Raw genomic sequence first — 23,620 nt, forward strand, 5'->3', positions numbered from 1 at the left:
AAACCAGAAGTGAGATCAGAGTCAGAATATGCCTTTCTGTGATTTTCCAAAGTCATACACCTACCAGAAATAGGTTCAGGAGCAAAACCCACTTGATCCTGAGCTGTTTTCTGTAATAAAATCAAAGACCGTTTCTGAGGGAACTGAAAGTGGACATGGGTGTCTAAAAAGCGATGAGGAAGTGTGTACTTGGAGGAGAAAAAGTGAAAACAGGTTTCAACAGAAGTGGAGTTTTCTACTGATAAGAGAAGAAATGCTACAGGAAGTTTATAAATAGCATTAGGATTACCTTTGTTTAAAAAATGTATGTAACTTTTCGTCAAGCATCCCTAGGTCACAAAATGGTTCATGCTATGTTCACAAGGATGTGGTTGTGTCCCTCTCTGGTTCTGAGAGTCTGTATATACGAAGTAAAATAAAATAACTCAAACAGAAACTGACTAAACAAGGGAACTTCAGGTACTCTTTGTGTTTTTAATAACACTGGATGTGATCAAGGGTTTTCTCCATATGAAAGGAAATGATTCCTACAGAGTTCCTATGGCAAACACTCCACAGGTACACCTATGCCCTGATAATATATTCTATGTTCATGCATTTGTTTTTATATTCTCATGCTCAGCAGTGAGTGTAATTATGAATGCCTGTCATTTGTTTAAACAAATGCTTTGTTTGGCAACCTTTGTTTTCCTGCTGCTGATGCAGCTGCAAAATTGTGTGCACAGTGTGTTAATTTTTTACCTTTGATGCTATGGTAAGGGGTTTCTGTCCTAACAAAAAAGGAAACCAATGAATGAGATACCAATCTCTTCTGATCCACACAGAACGTGAAAGCAGCACTTCCTTAGGAAACAACAGTAAATGAATGCTGATACAATGGTAAAACAAGCTAGATATTTCCTGGAACCAAATGATTCTTCATAACATGACAGAGAAAAGTTAGCATATCCATAATGTGAGACAGAAAGAGACTAAAAAAAAAAGGGGATGACAAAGGTGAGGCAATAAAACAACAAAGAATTACATTATTTGGGACAACAGGCTAACAGTGTGACAGGATGTATCTTCTTCTATAAAATTAAAAAATTAAATTGATATATCGGCATGCTGAAGCTCTTGTTCTTTCTTATAAGGGGGAAGGAAAGCGAGAATGGATTTGACATGGGCACTTGAGCAAGTTACCATGGTTTAAATCAGGATATAACTTAGAGTACATCTATTTCTTCCTAGTGCTTGCTCACGGACAGTTGCTTACCCCATGGTAAAGTGAAGCCTTCATTCACTGGAGGGAGACTTACAATGAATTTCATTACATTATTGCAGAAATATTCAGGTGAGCACACTTTTGAAAGCGTATAAAGCTTAGGAGATTGTGAAGCACAGGAAACAATTATCCTTGGTTAGTCATTCATGTGTTGGTACTGTAAATTAAAGATTAAACCCAAATTTGGGCTTTCTGATTGAATCACGAAGGAGGTCTCCTCTGTTAGGTTGTGAACAGGAAGATTTGTTTCTTCTGCTGTATACAAATGCTTTCTGTCATAGTTCATGCTGCATGAAGAGTAGGTTGTATCTGGCTGTGTCAGTCTCAAGGGGAAGAAGGGACAGGCTGTGATAACAGTCTCTTCATGATTTATTGGTGTAGTTCAAAATTCTAAATGACAATGCCTTCTGCTTAGGGAAAAATGATAGGGAAAGCATCTTGAGTCTTATCTCTGGTAAAGACAGAAAAAATCCCTTACAAACAGTGAATTAATTACATATTCTGGATTGCTGTCATGATGAGAGCAGACAGACTTACTAGCAGAAGGCAGTGCTGCAGCCCTTCTCATTAATAAATTGCTGTATTATTTTCTTATTATGTTGCTATCTCTGATTAAAGATGCAGACATAGGTAGATCCTGCCAGAATTTCCTGCAGTTGATTTGATGACTATAGGTGAGTAGTATAATTGGTTTATGACAGTGAAAATCTTTCTGGTTTGTATTGTTTTAGGTGAGAAATGATTTACTGGCAGTACAGAGAGAAGCAGGATCTCAAATCCTCAGCAGAACGTGGGTTAATAATTTCAGGGAGGGAATGTACGGATGAGAAAACAGGACAGCTTTGACATCAGAGTTGGTTTATGATGGCAAAAGCTTTTACTAGCAACTTTCCACAGCAGGTAATACATTGGTATTTATATTGCTGGTTTTCTAGATGGGACCTGGCAATTGCTTGAGTGCAGCAGAAACTGTTTGGCACATTTGTTGCAGAGCAAATCTGTGCAGCAAAGCGTGAAATAATCCTGTGTGAAAAGTCAGTTTATAAGTAGTTTAACCTTTGAACTTCCTAATCTACTTGTGGAGGAAGAGAACACAGCAAATAAATCAACAGACTCGGCTGAACAGTTACAAATCTGGAAGCAGAAGCAAGGTTTTTTCCTAACACACTGGTTGTTAATTCGCAGGATCATGAGGACTCCTTAATACAGAAAACACCAGCTTGAGAAGTCCTTACAAGCACTTTCGAAGATGTGACTCATCAGTATAAATTTCCCTGCCTGAAACACAAACCCCCTCAAGTCCTGTTCTCTGACTCCGTAACTTCCAGACAGATGAGCAGGTCGCCTGGGATCAGCACTTTGGAGTTTTTGTGACATGCACCATTTCATTTCATACAGGTACAAAAGTCCTGCAGTGGACACCTTTAGTTTGAACATGACAAAGGTACAGTGAGAACACCGTGACAAACCACTGGCCAAACAGTCAGGGCAACAACTCCAGTTAGCCATAGGCTTGTAGCTGTCAGGGTGGCAAATTACAGCAGAACCAAATGGATCCAGTTGCATGTCATGATGTTGCAGAACGGGACTGAGCATCTCATTTAAAGAATATTTTTATGCACAAGTCTGAAAGTCATCTTTGGCTCTGCTGAAGCTGAAAAATGGAAGTATGGTGACGGTCTTGTTTGGGCAACACTGTGATATATAAGGATACAGTAACATAATCCTATCTTTGTCATCTTTCAAAGCTAATTGCGTACTTCCTCCATGCTTCCATTTTGTGCTTTTGCATATATTTATCATTCTCAATAGGTTAACAGAAGGTTTTCCACCTTCGCCCAGTCATTCTGTTCTCACACCAAATGCAGGAACAAAGCAACAGAAAAATCAATCTGACGAGCTAATTTAGCAAATTCCCACTTGCTGCCTGTTCTTCAGCTGTGTTCGCATGCACGGTGACATTTTTCTCCTTAATGTGACAGCTTACATTCAGATCATCCCATCTCAATGATGTGAGCGCTCAGGAGCCATTTGAGTGGGGAGAAATGTAATGAAAGGAGTAGGGAACATGCGTGGAAGGGGAATGTGTCAGTGAGTGGCTCAGCACAGGCAGTTCTCAAGGTACAGATACACGTTTGATCTGCTTGTTTGGACAAGCTCTGCTGGCCAAAGCTTTGCCTAGCAGGTCTGGAAACAATAAAGAGGAGATGTAGCACTGGAGTTTGCAATAGCCCTGAGACACCATCAGAGCAGGATCCCGAGGCTGTGGCCCGCAGGACATGGGCACCAAATGTTTTGCTTCCTTGACCAAATACTTACAGGTTCACCTTCAGGAGAAGAGAAAGCTCATGGGGGACCTTATCGCTTTCTACAAGTACCTAAACCAAGGTTGTAGTGAGGTGGGAATCAGCTTCTTCTCCCAAGTAATGAGTGACAGGACAAGAGGAAACTGTCCCAAGCTGCACCAGGGGAGGTTTAGATGGAGATGAAGAACAATTCCTTCCCCAAAGGGTGCTCAGGCATTGGCACAGGCTGCCCAGGGCAGGGCTGCAGTCACCGTCCCTGCAAGTGTTCACACACCGTGGAGACGAGGCTCACAGTGCCATGGGTTAGTGGTGGCCTTGGCAGGGCTGGGGTAATGGATGGATCTTAAAGGTCTTTTCCAACCTCGTTAATGCGATGATTCTATAATCACCATCCGGGGCGCACTCAGGACCCTGCTGTGGAGCCACGAGGGTTTTGTGGAGCCCTGGCAGTTGTGGCAGCGCTGGCTGTGCGGCGCCTTGGGGCTCTGTGTAGACCCGGGGGTACAAAGCGCGCGGCGCGCCGGGACTACCACTCCCAGCATGCCCTGCTCTAACCGCGTGTACTACAGGTCCCGGCCTGCTCGGCGGGGGCGTTCCCGCCGTTGCCTCCGCGTTGCCCTCTGGGAATTGTAGTCTTCCCGCCGCGGCTCCTCGGTGAAGTGCGGCCGCGTGGCCGCGCCCTCCCCCTGCGCCTGCGCGTGCGGCCGGGGCGGTCGGGGGTCCGAGCGGTCGCAGCGCGGCGGCGCGTGCGCTCTGAAGAGAGGGAGATCTCTCGCGAGGAAGGACGCCATTATCGCAGCCGCTCGACAAACACCACGAGAATTCGGCACCGCACACGGTAATCGCGGCGCCCCGCGGCCGGACGGCTGGGGATGAGCTCCCGGGGGGGGCCTAGCGCCGGGCGCGGAGCTCCGGCCCTCCCGCTCCTCACGGCGCTGCCCGAGCACCCGGGCCGCGAGGCGGCTGCTCCGGGGAGGGGCCGAGCTGAGGCGGGGGGGCCGCGGGCTGCCGCCCCCTCACCCGAACAGGGCTGGGGGGAGCCGAGTGGGGACTCGCCTCCTCCCGCCGCGGGACGCCGGAGCTGGGCCCTCCGCGGGGGCTCCTCGTCGTCGCCTCGCTCCCCGCCTGCTTTCTCCGCGCCCTGGCCTGGGGGGGTCACCCCCGTGGTGGCTCCTTCTACCGCTGCCGGGGCGCTCGGAACCCCTGCGGGGCGGCTGTCGAGGTGGAGGGTCTGGTCAGCCTCCGGGCACCTCGGCCTCCTTCCCTCTTCGTCTCCCTTGGGGGTTGTGTTTCCCCGTTCTCAAGGACGGGGCAGGTCGGAGCTCTCCCGCCTGCCCTCTCTTGGGCCGCGCTGCGGGCATGGCCTGGGGAAGGGGCATCGCCGGCGGCGCTCGCTCCCCGGTCCCTGCCGCAGCGGAGCGTCAGTGCCTGGTGACATTGCTGCTGCCGCCTCCCTTTGCTGCTGGTAATGGAGAGGGGCTGCTGCTATTCACATGCCCCCGAGTGGTTGTGTGGGGGGAAAATAGTCTCCTGAGGTGCCGCTTTGTGTGTGTGGACATTGAGTCGCAGTGAGGGTTTTTCGCATCCACAGTGGGGATGGCATTTTCTAGTCCTTTCCTACCAGTGATCTGTTTGACAACACACTCTGTCTTCCCGTTTTCCTGATTTGCAATTCAAGTGTTGCGCTTTTTTCATTACTTTTATTTTTAAATCCTTTTACAGTGGGAAGTTGGGTGCTTAACCAAATATAGTCATTTTATCCTGCTATATAGTTTATTTTTAGAGATCTCGAGGGAAGATTTTTTTTTTTTAAGTAAACAAATTTGAAGGGGTATTAGCAACTGCGTGATTGCTTCAGTGGAAGCAGTTTTAACCTTGTAAAATGAGAGTTTGGAACGATTTTTCCTCCTTGTTTTTGCCTTCTACATGAGGTGGTCTGAAGTGTAGTACCCTGTTGACGTCAGGCTTTCAAGAAACAAACGTACACTTTGTAGTATTTTCATACCCAAGCAAGAGCTTAAAACAACAAACAAACAAAACCCAAACAAAAAATCGCATTGTCTTAATATTTGTAGCAGTGCTGCTTGAAATGAAGGGTTTTCTCTGTTAGAAAGATTAAAAGTTAGAAGGATTTTTGCTGTAAACATGTGTTTAAATGGGTGTCCATAGAAATCAACCAGAATAACAAGAATTTGATTCTGAAACTCTGTGAGCCTTATTTCATACATTAAATGACATCTTGGCAGCAGATCTGTTTTCAATAATACATGAAAAGATGTTCCAAAGAAAGAGCAGTTAGTTTACTGAGGAGAGTAAAAAAGGCGGAGTTTGGATTTGGGAAATATTCCATCTCTTTCAGAGAATGAAAGTGGTTTTTTTCTTCCGTAATTTATAATCTGTTTTAAAATAACAGTAACTGGGTTTAATGTCGTAAATTATCCAGCCATGTTTAACCAGTATGGTTACAGGACAGGCCTTTAATTTTAAAGGAGAAATAGATAAATAGTGTTCTGAGTAATTGAATAACATTAAGAATATAGTAGTAATATAGTGAGTGCTGATGATCAACGTTCACAGTTGGAAAGGTTCCATCAGCACATGTTCTGCTGAGCATATTTGCAAAAGGCTTGTTTCCTGCCTATGCTGTTTTTAACACAGTACAACATGCTTGTTCTGTACTGGTTTGGAGTGATGAGGTGAAGAAAGATGAGCTTACAGTCATGGCCCCACATAACCACAAGTGCTACTTGCAGGTTTACATTGATTTTTGTGAGGAGTAGTGTTGTGTGATTCAGACCCACATCGTTAAAACAGTAATATACTCACATTTTCAAGTACTTGAGGCTGTCTCTGGTCTCTATCTTGAGCTTTTCCCAAAACTTGTAATGCATTGTTTGCCCAGGAAGAATACGTGCCTTTATTGTGTCAGAACTTGAATGTCTTCAGATCTTTCGTTGAAGAGTGCCTTGAACTGAAATGGCTGTGATGTTCCTTAGTGCGATCATTTTGAGAGGAGGAGATGAGTGTTTCTCTGTGCACAGAAGCTCGTCCCAGAGATGTACAGAAACATGAGCACAAGCTTTATGTGAATTAAGAATAAGCTTCTTGTAGGAGGAGACAATGCAAATCTAATGATTAGGGTTAGAACAACAACATGTCTATGTATATACTAAACTTTGCCAATAAAATTTTTTTCACAGATTTGATTTCCTTTAGTTTGATACTTGATATTTAGATGTGAACCTCTGAAGCAATTTTGTTTTCTGGTTTTTTACGTATCATTAAAAGGCTAATTTTTTTTTTTTTTTTACAGTAAAAATAAAAAGAATAAAAAGTCTTTAACATCATGTCAAACACTTGTTTCCTTCCAGTTTTAGGTTTGTAAAACTCCTGTTAAGCACTTGGTTTTGCCTACAATTGTTAGACTCGTGTTAAGACATTAAGCAGTAGTGCACACAGAAAGATGAACCTCGTAAAGGCTTTTGCGTTTGGGACTTTAAATAAAATAATTTCTTATGTTGTCTGTTGAACAAAATTATTTTATCTTTGCTTCCTGTTTAAAACCCTTAGACCACTTAAGAGATAAATACATCAATTTCAAGTTTTCCTGTATTTTATGATGAAAAGAATGCATCTCTCCTATCCATGGAGTGACTTCGCAGCAACTATAAGCTTGGATGCCCCTTTCTTCACTGCTCCTTAGACGCAAACATGTTTGTTACTACCATGATACTTCTAACATGCCATGAATATGAGGTCTTGCAAGTTTAAAGCTGGAATTACTTTGTTGTTTTCCTGGAGTTGGGAGGGGGAATGTGGAAAGAGGATCAGACTGTACTAATGATAGTGTTTCAGAATGTGAAGAACTACTTGCTCTATGTTTTTCTACTGCAGTGATACTGCTCAGTTTATTTTCAGAAGTATTTTTAGTAAGAATTTTAAAATACTAGTGTTATCCCTGTGTTTTAAAACAGCACTAGGGTCTGTTTCATCAGCTTGAACGTTTCCTTTTTCTAGATAGCTACAGGAGGTAAATCTGTTACAAGACTTTTGAGTAAGCAGATCTGCTCTTTATTTTATTTGCCATCATGCTTTTTGGTAGTACAAGCCTGGGCCAGCTTTGGGATCTGTCCTTGTTCTTCCTGGAATTGCTAGATCGCAAAGTTTTTCTGGTGTATAGAAGACAGTAAAAATAGAAAATATTTTTATGTAGTAGTAGTAAAAATATAAAATGGTAAAAAAAATATAAATTATGTGCTTCTGTTGTTAAAGACTGTCTTTTAGGTAAAGCAAACACAGTAGAATAAAGCATTTTGCAGGTATTTCCCTTGAACTGAGGCAAGTGCATGTCATAGTGCCCTCTAGTCCTGGGATGGCTGCTGACTTTAGATGAAATAACTTCCCAAGGCAAAGCCTCTAAGTGGTACAGCAAAGCCTCTTTTGTGAAATGAGGCAATCTAACTAGGAGGTTAAAGTATTAGAAAGACTTTAATTCTTTCTGCCAGTGGAGAATGTGCACTAAGGAAGGGTTCCTGCAGAGTGTGCTGAAGGAGGTCAGGTTGAAGCGCAGGTCTTATTCACCCTGACTCCACATTTATGTTTCGTTTTTGGAGAAGAGCTAGTTTTAACATGATGGGAGTATGATGGTCAAAGGAAAAGAGACTCTTGGCATACTATCTGTGCTCCACTTCACAAAAATGACAAATGATGTTTTGGGGTAGAGCACCTGTGACATACAATGTCTTGGAGCCGAGGGGAGGAACAGATCTGGATGTAGAACAGTTGAGCCTAATGGAAATGGCTCTTCACCAGCACTGTTTTGCAGTCCAGTGAGGGGCAAGATGTTTCCCATTGGCAGTGATTGGGATTTCACTGTTGGGTACTTTTGCCTAGACCAAGCATAGTGGTTAATGTGATACAGTCATAACATTGGAGCTGTGCTTGTGTTTCTGGGGGTGCCCCTGGCTTGAGTACAGCCGCAGGATTTGGGGCACAGGTGTTGCTCACATTTTCATCTAAGCAGTGATGGTCATTTCTGCAGTGTCAGCAGAAACACATGTGAACAGTTTTCCACACTAGAAGTTACTAAATGATCCTTTACTTGGCTTTGAGTAGGTAACATTCTGATTCTTTATAATGGAAAAATACAGGTGGTGTTAAATATGGAGAGCTCTGTGTCAGAGCTGGTTTTTAGTTTAATCAGAGATACACATGCTTGTATCTGCCTACTTCTGTGAATTCAGTATGAAATGGACTCCGAATTTACTGATACTTCTAACTCTTTAGAACAAATAATAGACTCCAGCCTAAACCTGTTGTTTATGGAAGTGCATAATTAGATTTTTTTGTATAAAAAAGTTTCATTCTATCTAGCATAACTTAAATATTTTTTTTTCCTGTTCTTAATGCTTTTCCTAAGAAAGCATGAGATTGTGGGAAAGAAATTATAATAGAATACATCATGGATAATTTCTAATAAAAAAGAAAGTCTTTTAACATCCTCCTCCCCTAGCTATCATACACTTTTTAGCAACGTATTTAAAAGTAATAATTTCCTGTTTGCAGTAAATTGCAGTGTTTGATCTGTGAAGCGATATTTGCTTTGGTGGAGTTAGTAATACAAGATGCGGTTCACTAGTTTAGTCCTTTAGATGGAAGTCATGTCCAGCTCAGGTTGCTTTTCTGTATTATATGGTTGCCAGCTTATTCTTCATTCAGTCTTTCTTCTAACTCTGTTTATAAACCTGGAATAAATGTTGTTGGACGTTTTGAAGAACCACGGGCTCCTCTGGTAATGTAGCTGTTGGGATGTGGTCATTGATGCCAAAACTGGTGATAAGCCTTCCCCTGGAGTCAGCATGTCCTGTGGTGCATTGATGCACTTCTCCTACTCATGCAGAGCCAAGCCCCACTGAAGCTTGGTGACACTTGAGGGCTTCTGGAAGAGGAGATTTTCCTGGAAAATGTCTTCAAATCTCTTTTGGTAAACATTTCTTATTAATTGCATTGAGATAATGTCTTTGCCATTTCCGTGGTCTTTTAAAGTACCATCTGGGATACTTACTGTTCATTAAGCTGTTTTCTTGTATACAGATATTTGAGGGGGGGTGGGAAGTTTCTTTGTGACATTGAAATGATTGGACAACATAAAAAAACCCTGGGCTTTCAGAGGCACAAGTTGAAAACTGCGGATTTCCTTAAAATCTCTTTATTTCCCATCTTTCGATCTTTACTTTCAGTCTTGCAAAAGGGAAATGAACTTAAATAATTGCCTCGATTCTCACAAATGTCAAATGTAAAATAGACTTAACGTATTAAGCAGGAAGGAAATTTATGGGATAGCTACTTAATACTGAAATGGTTAATAGAGCTACATGAGATGTGTGCAGGTGCTTTTAACAGGTATAGATTATTATGTAGGTGGTCAGCATTCAGAAGCTTCATTTATTCATCAAGTTTGAGCAAGTGTTTTAATATTAATAAATGTTTTCACCACCTCCTCTCTCCTGCTAGCATCTGACAGATTTTTAGAATTGTTATTTTTAGTTGCATCCCTCTTGCTAGGCTCTTTATTTCCCACTTTTCAAAGGGGATTCGAGTATGGAATAAGGACCTGGTATCTAGATCTATTGTTATACGTATATTCCTTAAAATCCTTTGGAGCTGAGTCAAAGCATCTCAAAGACTTTCTGACCATTGCACAGCATTGTTAGCTAGAAAGCATCTACAAATGTTTCATGTAGAGTCTTTAAGAACACTGCAGCTTTTGGGCATCTGCTTCATGTGGGAAATCAGAGTTGAAATTTCTGAGGATTATTTCAGTCTGTGCCATTAAGATTTAAAAATGTTTTAATATCATTACACTTCTTTCCCCCACTAAAAATGAAGTAATGAAACTCAGATTTGATAGAAGTTGTATTCGCCAAAGTCTTCTCTCATGTGCAAGTTCAGGGTCACATATCTGGTGATCAACTTGTTCCAGTCTGCACATCCTTCCTGGGGGAAGACGTGCACCCTTGTTCCTTTGTGAAGCAACTTGTGTTTCATGAGAACAGTGCAGATCCCTCTGCTGCAAAGGGGCTCAGCTGAAGACAACCACATTCTGATCTTTGTACCGATGTTTATACTGCTTGTTCCCTTCCTCTGAGTTTGATTCATTCCCAGCTCTTCTCAGTCAGCTTTTTGACTGTCCCTGTGGGTCTTCTGAGTAGAAGCGATGAAGCTTATTTGCAGTGTAACTTTCTCTTGCTGCTCATGAAAATTATGATGCGGTGCAGGAATTTTGGATGATACCTGCTCAAATTTAGTGGCACAGTGATTTTGTAGCTGGTGATACTTTGGCTACCAGTGTTTGCTGCAGTATAGACTTTCCAAAGAAAGCTCCCCTTTTCCTCCCTCCACCTCAGCTCTTACAGAGAACTGACTTGAGATGTTTAAAAATCCTGGTTTTCTCTCCATTTCCCCTGCAAGAGGAGTCACATCAACTCTTTTTAAAATAACCCGTTTTATTTTAGGCAGATATTGCAACTTGGGGTCTTTATTGTTTTTTCCTTTCTTTTTTCCCTATCCAGATGAGAAAATTGAATCGTGAATAGTGTGCACTGATCCCTTTGTGGACCGATAGCACACATCGTACTAGACCTGTTATTGCTGAATCTGTGGGCTTCTGTGGATTCTTCCACGTTAAAAGTGTAACTTCTTAATGTTCTTTGAGTTCTTTGCGTTGTGTGATGGAGAATAGGAAACAAAACACTCAGATTTCAAACACTGTACAATGTTTTGGCAGCTATATATATATTCGACTAACCTTGTTAACCTGCAAGCAAAGCTTTGCTATTTCTCATATGCTTAATGTTCTGGTAAGAGTTTTTTGCCTGTAGACAATATGAAAAGGAATTGGGGTGCTGCTGTATGTTTGTTCCAGGCATTTTTCTTGCCAATTTGATTTTTTTTTTCAACTAGTAATAGCATTAGGATAGTTTTTGGCTTTGATTTTATCTGTTTAGCAGCAACGTCACTTTACTAGAAACATCTGAAAGTAGTCCTGAATTGGAAATTTACAGGACCAGATTTACTCTCTGAGGGTTATTTCTGGAAAGGCACAAGAGCACAGGCATCTCTATGTGAAAACAGGCACAGTGAGTTAGGTGTGTTGCTTTACGGTATGTTTTGAACCTGACATGGTGGGGCTGCCTTCATTAAGTAGAATGCACTCTGCAAGCGATGTTTCAAGTCAGAATCTCACCAAGAATTCCTCTCTTCACCAAACCTGTGGGGTGTTTTTGAGTTTATTAAGGAACAAAAGAAAAGTACTTTGATTAAGTGTGTCTGTAGAGCTCTGAGATCTGCCCTAGATAATTCAGATTGTGTTAGGCAGTGGTTTGAAATTCCTGGAGTCAATACAAAGTTATCACAGAAAAATAGATCAAGAGGGTTTATATATATATATATATATAAAATATACGTATATAACTACTTTATATATATATATAAAGTAGTTTTTAACTTCAAATGAAGTTATGGTTACCCAAAGTTCAGATGGCATCTGAGCTACCTATTTCAAAAAGAATTCTGATCATGAGTAGGAATTCTTTGAAACTGAGAGACACTTATATTTGAGTTATACGAAATTAATTTTGGAATCTTTTAATTTAAGTACTTGCAGGGTTTTTTTTTTAGCTGTTACTGGTAAAGATTCTCCATCTAGTGGGTGAAAACAATAAAACAAGTCTGCATCTGATTCTGCATACTGCTTTTGCTCGCTGGGCAGTCCTTCTTTTGTATTTGCTATACAAATTGTGCCTAGTGTTAATGACCTATGTCCTGAGTTATTAAACCATGATGCAGAAAAGTGACCTAAGGCACAGAATCTGCAGACACTTGGGTATACTCTGGCCATATGGGTAGTCTCATTAGGTTCAATGGGATTATGTGTCTATAAAATTAAATTCAGATTGTTTGCACCTGAAAGTGTGGTTGTAATAGGTGTTAACATATCCTTCCTAGCTCACTTGAGAATAATGGTATCAGAGACGTGACGGTGCGGATGTTGGCACCTGACAGCAGCAAGAATGTTTATACAAGGCCTACACAGAATTTGTGCTTGAGTTGCTGGTGCATGTCGCCACACACTTGACAATGGTCATTCCTGTGTTAGGATTGTGGCCATTGGCAGTGGATTAGAAGAGTTAGAAAAAGACAGTCAAGCAAAACAATGGCTTGTAGCAGGTGGGTGGAAAAAATGGGGAATACTTCTAGGAGTAAAACAATAATCGTAATAATTTGAACTTTCATAGCAATATTGAGGAATTTCTGGCCCCCTGCAAGATTTTATACTTTCAAGTTTGAAGTTCCAAAAATTTCAAGTTCTTTAGAGTAGCTGGGTTTTTTTTTTCTGTTGCTATCTGTGTTACAAGTGCTTGAGTTGTTCAGCATAGCATCTCTGGGTGATATTTATTTTATATATCTGTTTCCAGAATGCTATGGCTGTTGTCTGTGCTTTCACAGGTAAGGAATGTTTCTGATATGTTTTGGGAGATAAATTATTTTTCTGATCTTTGGCTGAACCAAAGATGTCTGTATATTATTCCATTGTTTGGGGTTTTTTTTAGATTGTTAAACTAAAATGCTTGTGTAGTTTTACTATGAAATTTACTTTAAATACAGTGTCTTTACTTGCCTTTTAAGGTGGATTGAGAATAAGGATGAAAGCTAAAGAGATGCTAAGAAAGATTAGAATATTTTCCTTTGTCATTTTTAGTAGTAACGAAGTTTAAGTTCTGATATCTTCTGCCCCCATTAGCCTCCTGAACGTGATTTTCAATTTCATATCCTGATAAGACTGCAGCTTCAGAGAGCTGGAGCATAAGGGAGGCTGGTAGTGCTTGTATTTACAGTGCATTTAACCCCGCATGCTATTAAATTGCTGCTTTTTATTATGTTATTCATCAGCTGTTACACTCCATTAACATTTGCACTGATGTGGCTTGGGGAATTACTAATTAGCGTAGGAAGGCTCTGTTCCAGATGCCAACTTAAGTGACTTCATCTTGGAAAAAAAAGCCAGACTTTGGGGTTACAGAAATGCTGCAAGTCACAGCACAAGACTAAAGGGGCTTTGTCAGGTTCTGAACCTTGTTATGGCCATAAATAAAATAACTTCACATATTGCATTATATGAAGGTTTCCAGGTCTTTCCATGGGACTACTCATAGAGATTTTCTTCTGTGAAGACACGACAAACTGGTTGATGCAGATCTGTTACTGGGTTAGCCAGGCTTAAACCTGTGCATTCTGGTTCATCTTCTGTTAACACCATCATGTGAAAAATGTTGTTTTGCACTTGGAGTGCCTTTTTGCTGGTTTTTCATCCTTTGCTTCCTGAGTGGATTTAGCGGAGCTGCACAAAGGCGTTCTTGGGGTGGATTATTCTTTGCACAGAGACTTAAAGCTTGGTAGTGCTGCTGGGCTGTTTCCCTGGAGGGACAAGAACTCTGGGCAGTTGAACTGACTTAATAAAGCAGCAGAGTTAACGAGTATTGTGTGTTATGTTCTATATGGATCTTCACTTTCAGAGGGTAGATGATCTTTATACTATAATCCTTTTACAGCATAAGGTCATTTTACCTCTGCACAGAGTTGTCCTCACAGAGGATTAATCCTCTTGTGTGCGTGTATCAAACACATTCTTATCATTGGGCTTCCCTTTATATTTGAGCTGGTTTACTGTTTCGGAAAACTTTTATGTGTGTCACCAAATCATAGGTCTTTGCATGATAACGACCTTTGTCCCACTGTGACATCCATGGTAGGCTAATATTAGGCTCAGAAAGATTGGCCGATTGGCTAATAGTAATTGCGTAAAGAAGAATATATGTTTGTAATAGAAATGACAGATTTGAAAATTTGCCTTAATCCATTTAAAGGAAAAGCAGAACAAAAATGAGAAAAAACACTTGGCACTTCTGGTTTGGGCAAAGTAAAAAGGCGTCCTTCAGCTGTTCTCACACAGACAGCAGTAAATGTTTGTCATGATGCAAACTGAAGTATGATAGAAGTGTTTTGATTTGTCAATAGCACTGAGAAATATTAGCCAGGGGGTGATGAGCTGCTCAAACAAGAGAAGTTCAGTTAAACACTCAGCAAACTAAAGCTTTGGAAAACATCCCTTTCAAATTTAGTGTTTACCCTCAGTAATTAGTACAAAAGAGAAGATTTGTTTTGTGTGTGTTTTTATATGTTAACAAGGCATTGGATGGTTTTGCATGTATGCTTTGGAATGGTTCCCTGTGACTTTCTGAAGCCATCAGATGTTTCACTAAGTAAGTTTATTTACAAGGGACTGCTCAGAAGAATTATTCTGAATTAATGTTTTAAAATAATTATTAATTAAATTGCATTAAACTTGTGTGTGGAAAAGCTGATCTGGAATTCAGGTGAATTTAGTTGCTTACAAATATTAATTTACTTAATTAAACAAAGGCTAATTTGTGTTAAGTGCATCAATTCTGAGTAAGACTATTGGCAGAGATCGTTAGTGCACTTTATCTAATCTGCTTTAAATTTATACCTTTAGTTGTCTCTGTTTTTTCTGGGTGTTGCGGTACTAGAGCCACCTCCTGGCAAGTGGTTGCAGGAAGGCTCTCGGCTTTTTGCTCATCTTTTTGCCTTTGTTTCTGAATATGAAAATCCAGGAACAGGGAGGGGTGTGTGTCTTCACTTTCAACTCATAATACATAAATAGGGAAATTAACATTTTTAAGATTTGGTGGGTGATGAAATAGGTTGTATTTATTATTCGAAGGTTTAGTTTTGTTACTCCATATTGATGCTTGTTTCATCTTGGAATCTTTAGGACTGTTTTCTCAGATTTTGAAAAAAAAATTCCTTTGGAAGGTAAGAAGGAACTAATGTAGTATGGGTGCTGCGTATGGTTGTTTCCATTATTCACTCTGATTAAAACCTGAGACAATTTTTGGTGTGTGCTGCTTTATACAACAGGAATGGGTTTATGGTGGCTTTATTTGGCAAGGTTTGCAAAAGTTGTATCTGGCCTGCAGAGGGGAAAGGGTGGACAGTAACAGAGCTGATACGGGAACTGGTTGCGTGATGCAAGAGGTCTGAAGGGTCAGAAGCATTTGAGGTAACTGAGATTTGAAGGCATCCAGGGCTGAAGTGGGAATGGAGGTGGGAGGAAATCCCTCAGGTACACACCATAACCTATTCCTCAGTTTTTGCATTGGGGCAGAGTTGAAGAAGTCTCTTCCAACCCCCAAAAAATGCTCTGGGAGAAGTGATGGATGCAGTGCAGATCTAAATAGCCACCTAAATAGCTCAGCTGGAGTCAGTATGAGTCTGGCTGGCCAAGGTCTCCTGTAGTGTATGTATTAATGAGACATTTTCCATTGTCTGGTATGAGCTGTCTTCCCATACCCCTCCCCTAGATAATGGCAAATTGACTATAAAATATTGCTCTGTTGATTCAACTTCCACATGCTGGCTGGGGGAGGAAAAGTGGGCACGTTTTGTGTCCCTCTTGCAGTTTATCCTTGGCTTCCTGACTTTATGTTAATATTTCTTCCTTATAGTTTAATATTTGTTCCAGGTGATATTTCAGCATGGGTGGCTTAATGCCAATGTACATATGCTTAATTTGGAATTAATGGGGACTAGCGTTTCAGCCAGAAGAAAGAAAGCAGGGGAAAAAAGCAAAAAAAGTAAAGGCTGGGAACACTTAGCAGATTTCAGAAGTGTTTTGCATGAGGAAATGCTGGTAAATGCTTCACTCAGTAAGATGTGTGGAAGCTATATTGGCAAAGTTGTTCCAAATTTTATCAGCTTTTCAGCACTGATAAGCTAACTGCTAAATTTTACTGGGCCTTTACCAATGGTTCTGAAAGCAAGGTTAGATAGACCACTGCTAAAATTTTCTGTTATAAATTGAAATTCTGATTTGGGAGAGGGACATTTTATACAAGTTGTGATGGCTGCTGTGGTTGCAGTACCTAGTGTAGCTTACTTGGGCATTGCCTTCTTAATCCACACATCTAGCATTAATAACAGAATTAGTTGTTTCCACTTATGTTCCAATAGGGGAGCTCTCTGCCTCTGGTGACAGCAGAAGTATATTTTGTTCTGCCTGTTGAGAAGGCAAGAATGTGTTCCATGAGGATTTGGCTAATTGCCTGTAAGCAGTGTCTGACTTACTGAAGTTGTAATAAAATTTGTTTAAATGGAAATAAATACTAATGATATGAAGGCACATTGCTGTGTGTGTGCAGTAGCTGTTCTGCCATAGTTTGGTGGTTATGCCTGTGTTTTAAGGCTCTGTGACGGACTGTTTTGATGGTATTTCTGACATGAGGCTGAATATTTTCAGGCTATGACCCATGAGAAGTGGAGAACTGATGCCAGAAGTGTGAAATTGTTTGTGTTGAAGAAAGGTTAAATCAATTTCAGTGATTTTTTTTTTTTTTTTTTTTAATTAGTGAATTTTGGGAGGCTGAATACATGCATCACGTAAAATATTAAACTGTGTTTAAACAAAAGCATTGCAAATCCTTTGTAATGCTTTATAAAATATTGATATATTTGTAGCTGTAACTGGTTTCAACACAACACGTGAACTAGGAGTGAAATCTTGAATTGCGTAAACAGCTGAAGTTTTCAAAGTTGAGTTTTGTTCTAGTTTATCCCTTTTTAGTGTTTGGGATGGCGGCTGTCTTCCTTCAAGTTGAGGGCAGGGTTCTTAGGATTACTAGCAGTATGTGACATTATGAAACAATAACTGCAGCACAGCTGTTTTATTCTGTTAAGCCTGGCTGGTTACCAGGATTTCTCAGAAATGGCAAATACAATTTACCAAAATGGCATCCATATGCACTAATGTATTGCCAGGTTTTTTGGGCGTGAAGCCACAGGCTGTGCTGTCTCAACAGTTTTTCACCATGATCAGAATTCCAAATGACTCTCTATTGGCAGCACTGGTGTTTTGAGTGGACAATTGGGATACATGGGGAGACCCCCTTTTGAGATGGGCTTTCACAGTGTGCAGTGGCTGCTCAGTCTCAAAGTTCTCCTGTAGGTTGTGTTGCTCTCTTCAAAAATTAGTATTCTGCTTGTCTGGCTTAATGGCTTTCTTGTGCTCAAATGGAATAGGGAAAGAGGAAAATCTTTATGCATAATTGGATTTGATTCAGTGTTGGCGCTGAGGGATGAATTACCATTTCCACTGGTAGATCTGAAATTATCCCTCTAGTGTTTTTTGCTTCAGGTTAAAGAGGAAAAAGATTGGCTGATCTCTTCTTGGTATTCATTGTCTATACTTCCGTAAACTGTGAGAATGCAGAGATATGAATGGTTCCACTGCTTCAAATTCAATTGTACAGACTGAAGTTTTCTCTTAAAACACTAATGAATAGCCTCGACAGAGAATTCCATGGGAGGCAGGGCTGAGAAATATTTTGGCTTTAAAATCAGGACCATATTCTGAAAATGGTTTGATCAGCATTGAGCTGTAGAAAACCCAGGCGAGTTCAATAACCAAGAAAAAAAAGTTAGGTTTTGCTTCACGTCTAGTTGTAATTACCTACGAGGAAGCTCCTTGTTCTTCTGTGACTGTTTCTGAAGATTTGGGAGGCCTTTTAAAATTCATACATGTAAAGATCTTGTGTACATACAGGTCTGTACAGAATGTGGTATTTGCATATCTAGCCTGCGCTTCATAAGACTAAATACTAAAGTCTGATCGCTTCCAAGAACTAAGCAATAATCTGTAAATTAAACCTCTGCTGTTTAGAAATGGTCTTGTGTGCTCTTGAAACATCTAAAACAAAAATCAATTTACAAAACAGAATGTTTTATTTTATCCTGATGTTTTATTTTATCCTGAATGTTTTTATTTTATCCTGAATGTTTTCATTTTATCCTGAATGTTTTATTTTATCCTGATTTACTTCAGAGCCAAATCTCTGAAGTAAATGTTCACTTTATCTGTTGGGAAAATGTGGAAAGGTGGATCAGCAAGGAAAGCTTGAGCTCGTGTCTTGGGCCCAGTATAGAAAGATTGACCTGGGGGTGATGCACAAGGTTTAGTCCTTTGCTGTTTGATGGGGATAGCAAGTAGAAAAGTAGAAGTTGATACCACTGGATGATGGCTTGTAGGTTGGTTGCTTGTGCTGGGAATTGCATCTCCTTATATAAAGCAAGAATGAAAAAAATAAAAGGAGTATTAATATATAAGGTGATCTGCATTAACACACACTTGCTGCTGTTTTTCAGGATTGCATGACTTGCAAAATCACCTGTGTGTGGACCTGCAGTGGTATTTGACTGGATATTGCTGCCTGGTTCTGAATGATGTCAGAACAGGATTTGGCAGATGTTGTTCAGATTGCTGTTGAAGACCTAACTCCAGATAACCCAGGTACAGTATAGGTGCTAGTGATGGCATAAAGATTGCCCATTGCAAAGGCGGAAATCACTGTTGAGCTTAATAATATAAAGCAGTGCTGCAGGCATTTTTTGAGAGATGATTCTTAAGGCTCCACACCAGGTTTTCAATAGCTTAGCTTGTATATCTTCAGTGCCCTTTAATCAGATTTTTTCAAAAATTATTCTACTTTTCTTTTACAAGCTTTATTTCCTGGAGCTTTTTTGTGCAGGGGTAGACTAGTGCTGAAAACTTTGAATGAAATGTGGCCTCCTGCAGTCTTTTGTTTTTCTCCAAACCAAATATATGTTTTAGGCTTTCCCTCAAATGAGAACTGTCACCCATCTATTATGATTTGTTTTATTGTAAAATAGTTTCTCTCATACATGATTCAAATTGAAAAACACTCCTGGAAGCAAATACTGTGATAGTCCTTGCTTAGAACTTGACCTACTAACCCAAAATACTGAGATCAGCCACAGATGCTGATCCTATGCTGCCAGTACATGTGAGGAGGTGACTGAAAGAACAGTAACTACAGCTACAGAAAACAAACATGTAAAAAGCTTTTATTCTGATGCAATTCAAAAATGTTCCCAAAGTGCTGGAGGAGAAGCTGGGACCTGCCTTTTGTAGTCTACCAGGTAACTTGGTGTTAAGGAGTGTCTGCTGTGGTATGGTCAACCTTAAATAATGCTTCGTTTGCTCAGTTTAGTAAAGGAGCTGAAACCTAGTCTGGTTTTGAGTGATGCTCTCTCTGACTGTGAGACTTTTCCAGGGCTTTACCCCTTGATTTTGGCAGCCAGGCCTTCAAGTTCTAAAGTCAGTTTTCCTTTATTACTTTTTTCTTCAAGATGCTTGTCTTCAGACGAAAGGCTGTTAGAATCTATGGGTCTGCACATGCAAGTGGCTGTTTTGGAAAGCTGGCAGGATTTTGTTCATCTATACTGGGGAAAAATAACCCACTACTATGCTGAGTAGTGGGTATAATTCTTTCTTTGTACAGAACTGCATTAGTACTTATGTTTTTGTATAAACATGGGGGTCAGAAGCGTGTAGAATCTGCCAAAGCAGAAGAGCAAATGTGGCAGCTCTGCTACTTTCTGGTAAGTTCCTAATAAAAAAATCCAAGGTAATGCTTGAGTGTTACATCCTCAGTGTGCTTGAAATAAAGTATTGGATTTAGATAAATGTTTTTTGAGAAATGGTAAAACATTGTCATATATTTAAGAGAGAGCCCAAGTAAGTGTAAAAGAATACATACAATATGTTAAACACCTTTTATGTTACTTAAAAACCTTTTAATTTTTTTATATTTTATTAATCTAATGTATTTTTAAATTGAGCCTTGTCCTCTTGTATTATAAACTATGACAGTGCTTATTTTTCTTTGCAGTTGTGTTGGAGAATCATGAAGTGACAGATGATGATGTAGAACCTGCTCTGAAACGCCAGCGTATAGAAATTAACTGCCAGGATCCCTCTATTAAGGTTATGATAATGTCTTTTCCTGGTTTTATTTGTAATAGAATTAAGTTAGCTTAGTTAGGGAAATACATTAAGAGAAATTAATGTAAAATTAACTATTTATTTATTATGTTATTGAACAGTACTGGAATTATTCATAGCCTTTTTGTATATGTTTATTCATTTTTGTGCTTAAATTTAAAAATCTGGATGATTTCCTAGTTCTCCAGTGTAAAATCTGTAGTAAGAATTTTACATGCAGCATAAAATGTCATCAGAATTAACTCCAGTGACTCAAATGTCACTATTGGTACGGTTTTTGATAAAGTGAATAAAGTTGACCTAAAAGATCAACTTGAGCATGTATTTGTATTACAATTTGTAGATACTTTGAGTATGTTTAAAATCATCATTCTAAGCTAACAACATTCTCCTAATAGCTAAACCAGATTTGGTTCAAGCTCACTAGCTCAGGCTTTTCTGTGCTTTCAGAACTTCCCCTGCTTTTCTCTCTAGTGTGTTTTAGTTTTGTGGGGTTTTTGTTGTTCCTTGGAGCATATGAGTAGTGTTTTACTGCCACACACGTTAAATGGTATGTAGCTCTGAAATGGTCATAGAAACTGAAGCTCTGTATTGAAACAGCACCAGGGAGCAGCCCTGTAAACCGGCGTGATGAGATGTGCGAGTTGTACCAGTGGGCCACGAGATGGCATAGTTGCTATTTGAGAAGGCGAATGCGTGTAACGTTACCCTTTAATGGCTTATTTTTCCCGAGATGAACCAAGTAAAATAGGCTTTCTTTTCAATAAAATTGCTTAGGAAAACAGGTTTTATTTATTTGCTTTTCTTGGTTTGCTGTTCAGGAGAGAACTTAAATGAGTGGCATTAATTGTCTCAGAGGTTATTCGTATTGATATAATTTCCACTGTAATCATCTGAATTTATGTGCTTGGGCAGGAAAAAAGATCTTACTTAACTTTATCCAGGAGGATGCATTCATAGATTTACAATCCTTTTGTTTTTACTTGTATGGAAAGGCTTTGACATGTGTATGAAATCATACCAACAAAGTACTTAGGTGAAAATATGTTTGGCTTGGATGCTTTTGGCTTATAAGTAAAGATCTGGAAGAACTTGAGAATACTAAAATGCTCCTGGATGTCATCAGTTTTGTATGTGGATAAATGTTGTCACTAGGCACGCTCCTAGTTCCTTTAGAATTGTTTTCCAGTCACATTTGTCTGTAGCTTCCTTATGTGTATGTTGCTGGAGATAAATGCGTAGGTCTTTAAAATCAGTTTCTTTTTCGTTCTCCCTTTCTAGTCATTCCTGTATTCCATTAATCAGACAATATGCCTGCGGTTGGATAGCATTGAGGCAAAGTTGCTGGCACTAGAGGCTACCTGTAAATCATTGGAAGAGAAGTTGGATCTTGTCATGAACAAACAGCACAGCCCCATCCAAGTCCCCATGGTGGCAGGTTCTCCTCTTGGCGCTACACAGACATGCAATAAAGTACGATGGTAAGAAAAGAACAGATTACTCATCAACATGCTTTTTAAAATAACGCAAATCCATTTCTTTGACATCAAACTCTGCAGCTTTCTGTATAACTGTCAAGAGCTTGGAGTGCTGTTTATGAGTGTAGAGTTAATTTATCTTGAAGGTAGTTTTTTGTACCAGTTTCGTGATGTTACTTAGAATGTACTTATGGTCCATGAACAGTTTGCAACTATTTCCACATTTCATTTTGACTGAAGACTGGTTCATCCATCCTCTGGAAAAGTCTCATCAGCTATTTTACACAGATTTTTTTGACTTGCTTTGCTTTTATTTATGTGGCTGTTTTGAGTTAATGAGTTCATCATTCTAATTACTTTTCATTTTACTTTTTTCCACCAGAAATACAACAGAGTTTGTTTTATGTGCTTATTTTCTAAAGACTCTTTCTAGAATAATATCTGCTTTTGGGAGGGTTAGAAGTTGGAAATGGAAAGTCTGTTAAATAATCTAATCCACTTTGATGAAAGAGCAGGTTTGACCTGCAGTACCTTTATGTATGAGTTGCTTAATATGGTTTTAAATATCTGAATCTAAATGTGCCTGTCATTTTACTGTGGAGGTGATTCTAGGCAGAGAAACATGCTTATCAAAAGTCTCTTTTGTCTAACAACTTTTTCTTCCTCATTCATACTTTTATAGTTATAAAAAACTCAATACTTCTCTAAATAATTACTTTTTATTCTCCATTACAAAGGCGTATAGGCAACTTGCACATGTCATAGCGTTCTAGTCAAGATATACTAAATTCATCTTTTGTCAGTCTGCTTTTCCATCTTCTGATCTTTATCGCTGTCTTTGAGCTGTCTCAATATCTGAAGATTATTTTGTACGTATTTTTGGTATGTTATACTTGGTGCAGTGTTTTAGTGCACTACCCTAGAGCTCTATAGAAAATTCAGTTCCTTGCTTTATGTTGTGGGGCTCACCCATGTGATGTAAGGGGAAAAATCCCAGACCACCACAAACATGACAATCCCTTTTTGGACCCCTTTCCTCCTAGGCTGCTTGCTGTATTATTATTTTTTCTGTCAGTATTGCTATTTGTATAGTTGGTGTTTTAAGTTAAAACGTATATCTCAAGGTTGTAATTGCATTTTATATCTTTCAGTTCATGCATTTATGAAGCAGGGTGAAGTATAACTGTGCTACTGTAAGGGTTCAGAGTTGGAGGTTTTTACCTGAGAGAGATACATTCTGCTCAGGTACCTGTACCTGCTGCATAATGCAGACTGTTACTTTATGGTTGCTAACTGAGTGTGAGTACTGATGAGTGGAGTCTAATGTCTTTAAAAGATACCTTATTTTTATTTAAAAACCTAAAATAATACACAACCCAATGTGTTTCTTGATTTATGTATTAAAAGTTCAAATATCCTTTTTATTTTTGGTGTAAATTGGAGTATTCTCTGCTCCTCCTGCTGAAGCAGTCACCTATCCAGTCAGGAACAGCTGATATCCTCAGTCTTTTCCAAAACAACTTTCCTTTTCAGATGTCCAAATGCGGTGTTTGGGCCCCAGTTCAGAATTTCTTCACTTGTCTTTGTTCTCGTGCTGGTGATGAACACTCTGACCGTTGGACATCTTCCTTTT

The 23,620-nt window shown here is 39.7% G+C and overlaps 1 protein-coding gene across 1 annotated transcript in view; it reads left to right on the forward strand.

The window, feature by feature from the left end:
- Window positions 1-4,273: 4,273 nt before the first annotated feature.
- The window catches only part of BANP (BTG3 associated nuclear protein), a 150,995-nt gene continuing 131,648 nt past the window's right edge, over window positions 4,274-23,620 (forward strand). The window contains exons 1-4 of the mRNA XM_080637030.1: window positions 4,274-4,408; window positions 18,850-18,994; window positions 20,397-20,491; window positions 21,791-21,990. Coding sequence (XP_080493156.1) covers window positions 18,925-18,994; window positions 20,397-20,491; window positions 21,791-21,990 — 365 coding nt within the window. The 5' untranslated portion in view covers window positions 4,274-4,408; window positions 18,850-18,924. The remainder of the gene's footprint in view (window positions 4,409-18,849; window positions 18,995-20,396; window positions 20,492-21,790; window positions 21,991-23,620) is intronic.

This window comes from Psittacula echo, assembly GCF_963264785.1.
Source record: "Psittacula echo genome assembly, chromosome: Z".
NCBI lineage: Eukaryota > Metazoa > Chordata > Aves > Psittaciformes > Psittacidae > Psittacula > Psittacula echo.